Source organism: Acyrthosiphon pisum, chromosome X, assembly GCF_005508785.2.
Source record: "Acyrthosiphon pisum isolate AL4f chromosome X, pea_aphid_22Mar2018_4r6ur, whole genome shotgun sequence".
Classification (NCBI taxonomy): Eukaryota; Metazoa; Arthropoda; class Insecta; order Hemiptera; family Aphididae; genus Acyrthosiphon; species Acyrthosiphon pisum.
In genome coordinates, this window is record NC_042493.1 from 60,360,325 (window position 1) to 60,366,372 (window position 6,048).

At 30.1% G+C, this 6,048-nt stretch overlaps 1 protein-coding gene across 1 annotated transcript in view; it reads right to left on the minus strand.

Annotated features, from left to right (window-relative positions):
• Positions 1 to 704: 704 nt before the first annotated feature.
• Positions 705 to 6,048, minus strand: part of LOC100570684 — a 5,798-nt gene continuing 454 nt past the window's right edge. The window contains exons 2-3 of the mRNA XM_029487831.1: positions 4,473 to 5,196; positions 705 to 3,651 (exon numbers count right to left, since the gene is read on the minus strand). Of these exons, the coding sequence (XP_029343691.1) occupies positions 2,683 to 3,651; positions 4,473 to 5,196 (1,693 nt within the window). The 3' untranslated portion in view covers positions 705 to 2,682. The remainder of the gene's footprint in view (positions 3,652 to 4,472; positions 5,197 to 6,048) is intronic.

Sequence of the window (6,048 nt, forward strand, 5' to 3'; positions counted from 1 at the left end):
GTACAAATTTGGGACGAAATTACATATTAAAAACCTAGGATAACTATTTTAGTAATTTGTTGTGATTGTATAATATTAATCGTGGGTACTTAAACTTCAAAAGTATGCTATTATATATCTATGATTTTACCACGGTTTTTTGTTGATGTATAACGCGTTATAGCTTATAAGTACCTAATAGATATTATGATATGATTTAATTTGGAATTTATTATAGGTACCTATTATAGGTCAATTTTTTTTTAGTACCATAGATAAGTATATATTATATGTCTAATACATAGACTGATATACCGTCTCCGCTCAGAATCGTTTTTCTTATACAGTAATATTATATCATTGAATTCAAATTTAATACTGTCCATTATACAGTGACCCACTTCTAACCTACTGTACAGCAGAGCGACATCCACTTACCCACCTTTTTAAACTTAAAGTTAAGAAAATTATCTGAGGCCTCTCTTTGGTAATTTTAAGAAAATCGTGAGCATTTTTAATTATTATAACTTGCATACTTATACAGGCATACCTCACTTAAAAAATAAAATATTGTTACACAAGAGAATGTTCAGATCATTGTAATAAAAAATTACTTATAGTCAAATCATTAAAATATTTAAGCTGTCAACTCAAAAATGGAACTATTAAACATAAATGTTGCTATTTTTCAATAGTAAGACAGAACAACACATGCAAGTACAACATTCTCATAATTAATATAGTTTAATATAATATAGTTACAATGAACTTATTATTAGCAGTACCTAGCTAATATGGAGGTACCAAATATTTTGCAGTTTGTTTTAATTTAAATATACATAATTAATAAAAATGATTATCTTATAAAAAAAAGCTGTAAAATCAACTCATTTTAATACAAAATGTTAGTTGATTTCAGATCAAATTATAATCATGTGTTTGTCTGACTCGTGTCAAGAATAAATTATAACCAAAAATAATATTGTTTACAAAACGTTTAAATATTAAGAACAATAATATCACTAGTAGCTATATGCTGAACAATTAATTAATGCTCAGTTACATGTTAACATTTAAAAAAATAAAATTACAATAGGTTAATAAACAATTAATTATTGGAAACATTTTTTTCATACATGATAATGGAAGTTTTAAATAAATTCTATATATTTATTACTTACATTTAATTTCATATTTTTCATAAAATATAATAAATCATTACATAATATATTATGATAATGGCGCTGTCCATTAGTTTATAGCCTATAGGTATAATAATAACTGTTATATAATAATATATAACAGATACTGTTGATAAAAATAAAACACCAATAATAGAGTTTATAATTCCAACAGTATAAAAAATGGTTATAGCATACATCCATCACAAATAAAACAACATAAAAACTGTTATTGTAAAATAAAATATTATAAGTGTTAAAAAAATATGTATATAAATTTGAGAACATTTCTTATGTAAATTTAGTATATTCCCAACAAATTAAAATGTAAAGCTTAGGTCAATTTATAATAGGTATGCAAAAAATTATTGAAAATCAAAAAGATAAAAAATGATATTTTACACTTAAAAATGACGTTAACAATATATAGTTTTTATGAAATTGAATTATGTGTTTGATCAGTCTTCATCGAGTAGGTAGAGCCAGTAAAAAGACAAGACTACTGAATGGCCAAGAGAAGAGTGAGGGCAAAGTTGGCAGATCTAAAAAATATGGCAGTGATAATGACGCCATCGGCTCAGAGCGAGCCCTTCGAAAAAATAATAACTTAAGCCGCTAACAACTTCCTAAAATCTCCCTGGTTGGCGATGGATGAGCCCGAAAGACGATTTAACTCGAAGAAGCAGATGTTCATCTTTAGCACGCCGTTGATCAGGTTGATTCCGAAGAACACAATATTGGCCGAATAAGCGGAAACCCTGAACATCAGGAAATGTTGGTTTTGGGCTGAATGAGTTTGTGATTGAGGTACGGATGCGACTGCGGATTGGCCTTTTCTGGGTTATGTTCATGGTTATATATTAACATTTAAAAATTAAATTAAAATAAGTTAATAAGCAATCAATAATTGGAAACATTTTTTACAACAGTACATGATAATGGGTACAACCGTGTTTTTAATACATACCATATATTTTTTTTAAATATAATAAATCATTAGATAATTTTTGTATAATACATTATGGTAATGGTCTATACAGATACTGTTGACAAAAATAAAATATCAATGATTGAGATTATAATTCCATCAGTATAAAAAATGATTATAGCATACATCCATGACAAATAAAACAACATACTAAATGTTATTGTAAAATAAATTACTGTAAGTGTTAAAAAAATATGTGTATAAATTTGAGAAAATTCCTCATATAAATGTATTATATTCCCACTAAATTAAAATGTAAAGCACCCTTTAATTTATAATATGAAAAAAAATTTTGAAAATCAATAAGATAAAAATAATATTTTACACTTAAAAATTACATTTAAAATATATAGTTTTTACGAAATTAAATTATGTGTTTAATAAGACTTCATCAAGTAGGTAGATCCAGTAAAACGACAAGACTATTGAATGGCCAAGAGAAGAGAGTGAGGGCACAGCTAAGTTTGACAGATCTAAAAAATGTGGCAGCGAAGATGACGCCGTCGACCCGGAGCAAGCCCTCCTAAAAAGTAATTAAGCTGCTTGCAACTTCTTAAAACCTTTGTGGTTGGCGATGGAGGAGCCAGAATCACGATTTTCCTCGAAGAAGCAGATGCTCATCTTTGGCACGCCATTAATCAGGTCGATGCCGAAGAACACGATATTGACCGAATAAGCGGAAACCCCGAACATCAGTGACACGGCGGGTTCGGGCTGCACGAGTTCGTGATTGAGGTACTGATGCGGCTGCGGATTGACCTTTTCTGCAAACCGCAAACACATTTCCAAGTCCAGGACGCCGCACGGAGCCACAAACGAGTAACCCTTGGCCGACCAACCGGCGTCGTCGCGCCTGTTGAAAACCATTTCGTCGTCGAACATGTTTTCCGGACAGGACGCGTGCTTCTCATACTCGGCCATCAGGGTGGCCGCATCCACCTGGCCTATAGCCCACAATGCGTACTGGTCCATGGCACACCTCTCGAGCCCGTAACACTTGCAAAACTCCTCGTCCACCTTCCACACACGCGTCTCGCCGTGCCTGGCTATTACAGCCACACAATCATTGCGCAGCGCCGACAGCTTCTTCGCCTCCTCCAGGACGTAGTCCACGCAATACTTAACCAGGGCACGGCCGATTCGTTTCTTCGGAGCGTACACCCGCAGATTCTCCAGCAAATTCACCATGTGCTGACCACGCAACACGTACTTCACACTTTCGTTGATAGCGATGTCATCCACCATGTGCCGCAACAGGTCACTGACGTCCAGATTGGATGTTTGTTTTTGGTAGCCGTCAAATATACGGCGAATAGTTTTCCACGCAAACAACAGATTGGTCGTCGTGATGTTTTCCGCAAGAAACTGCGTGACACTTTTCACGAACACAGCGAAATGATTTTTGAAAAAGTAAACGGAGTTCCAGACGTATTTACCCAAACAGTAAGGAATTTGTTCAATGGTTTTGTAAATTGGCACCCACACGGTTTCCATAGCTAATAGCTAAAAAAAAATTATTCATAATATTTATTGAAATTTGATAATAAAAACTATAGAGTAAAAACTATATAAATTAATGTCAATATTCAAAGGTAGGCAAGTCATTTAACTTTAAAATCACTTTTAAACAGACATCAAAACCCAAATTAGAGAATTTAAAAAATAAAATATCAAACTCACTAGTCAAACAACAGTCAGAACTTAGAGAAATCAGTATCAACTACTAACGAGAAACAGTTCTCAATTTTCTATCTTTAGCTATAAAAATTTAACATTTGATACATTTTTAGCAACTAAATAATTTGCAAATTTCTGATTTTGATTTTAATAAAAATTTGAACTTTGAATGTTTATAAAAAAATGTCTACAAATAGCTCAAAATAAAATAAAATATTTTAAAAATTTTATCATAATATAATATAGACATATAAACATTTAGTGAAAATTTCAAGTATCTATGGTTTTTCGTTTTTGAAATACAACAAAAAACGAAAATCGTTTGATGATAATTCGTTAATTTACGGGTGAATATCCAATGTTTGAACTTCTAACGATCATAAAAAATTAATTTGACTTTCCGGTTCACCTTTTTTTTTTAAAGGTAGAAAAACTTATTTGGGATCTTGTATCGGTTTTTCAAATCTTAAATATAAATATAAGAACATTTCTTTCTACTAGGAAAATGTTCAGATATAAAAAAATACACATCATTGTAAAATACATTCATCCCTCCACAAATGTATTTATAGACATACTAATTCATATGATTTCAAGCTCTATTTAAAAATGTAGATTACTTTGATAGAACACATGTCAATACGTACCTTTAAAATATCTGTTATGTAACTTGGAGCCATTAATACTCCTGTAACAACGAACACTTCTAAACGTAGTTTTATCACACTTTCCCATGTTATTTTAAAATTGTTATCTATGAAATCCAGAGCAGCGTGGAAGACTACCAATGTACATTGAGTAACACAAGCAGTTTTTCCAAAAATAGTAAGAGCCCTTCCAGTTGATTGAATAGCTGAATTCACCTCGGACGTTATTGCAGCAATTGCTTGAAATGGTGCCATAATAGCACCAATTGCGGAAATCGATAAACCAATCCATCTTTTCCAGGCATTTGTGCCGAATTTATTAACATCATGTTTAAACATGTCAATTAGTTGCAGAACATGTCTACCAAATTGATACGAAGAACAAACTGTTGTTAATGCAGATCCCGTTACTGCTAATCCAATACCAATAGGTGTTCCCAAAAGAAAAAAAGAACCACAGGCAAATATTATACCGCCAACACTATTTAATATGTATGAAGCTATGTCAGCTGTTTTGAAAACTGTTTCAGTTGTTTTGGAAGCCGGTGTTATAGTTTGATACAATGTTTTTGAAGCATCATAAAACCCCGAATTAGGATAGAACATATATCCTTCAGGAAGATTATTATTTTCCATATATTCATCCCAGCCAGTGTATGTTCTATTGTTTTGAAAATCAATAAAAATGAATTTATTGCTTATCACTTTTAATCTGAGTAATAACCATTTGTGTATATCTTTTTTAGGAAAATGTTGGCAGGTATCGCACTTTTTTTTGCAAATACTATGTACTATAGTTATACCCACTTCAATATTACTAAAAAGACTAGGATTAATATATTTTTCCTCTATTAATTCATATATATCTAAAATTTTCTTTTTAATTTCATTTTTATATAACTTAAATAATTCTTCAGAATTTATCTCATGTTCATAATTGTTTTCAACAATTGCATTACTAGGATATGGATAGCCGTAATATATGTGTGCTATAAATAATTTCAGATCATTCTTTTGTAAGGGTATCCATTCTGGACGTCCGTTGAAATAAGAATATTGCATTTCTTCTAAATGATTCAATAATGCTTGTCCTCTCTAAAATAATAAAATAAATAAATAAATACATTTGTAAATATTAATACAAATAACTAAATAAATATATGTGGATAAATAGATTAGATTTGTCTTTATTAAATAAATTTTAAAATGTTGCAATTGAAAAAATAATGTAATAAGTACTTAATTTCTTTTGACTTTTTTAAAGTATAGATAATATTAAATTGATTTAGTCTTTTTTTAGTTTTAATGAAAGTAAACACCAGTTGGCTATTTGGCAAATAAAATATTAAATAATAATAGTTTAGTACAGTGACAGTTAAGTATGACTTTATGAGATCTCAAATAGAAAAATAAAAACTTATTTTCTTTAATAATCTATTAAATAAACATGGTAAAAATATGATTAAATAAGTGAATATTATAAATTGATATTAATTATTTTATACTTACTTTAAGTTTTCTTCATGATTATTGTCGAGATTTTTATCCATATTGAAAATCAACAAATATTTTCATC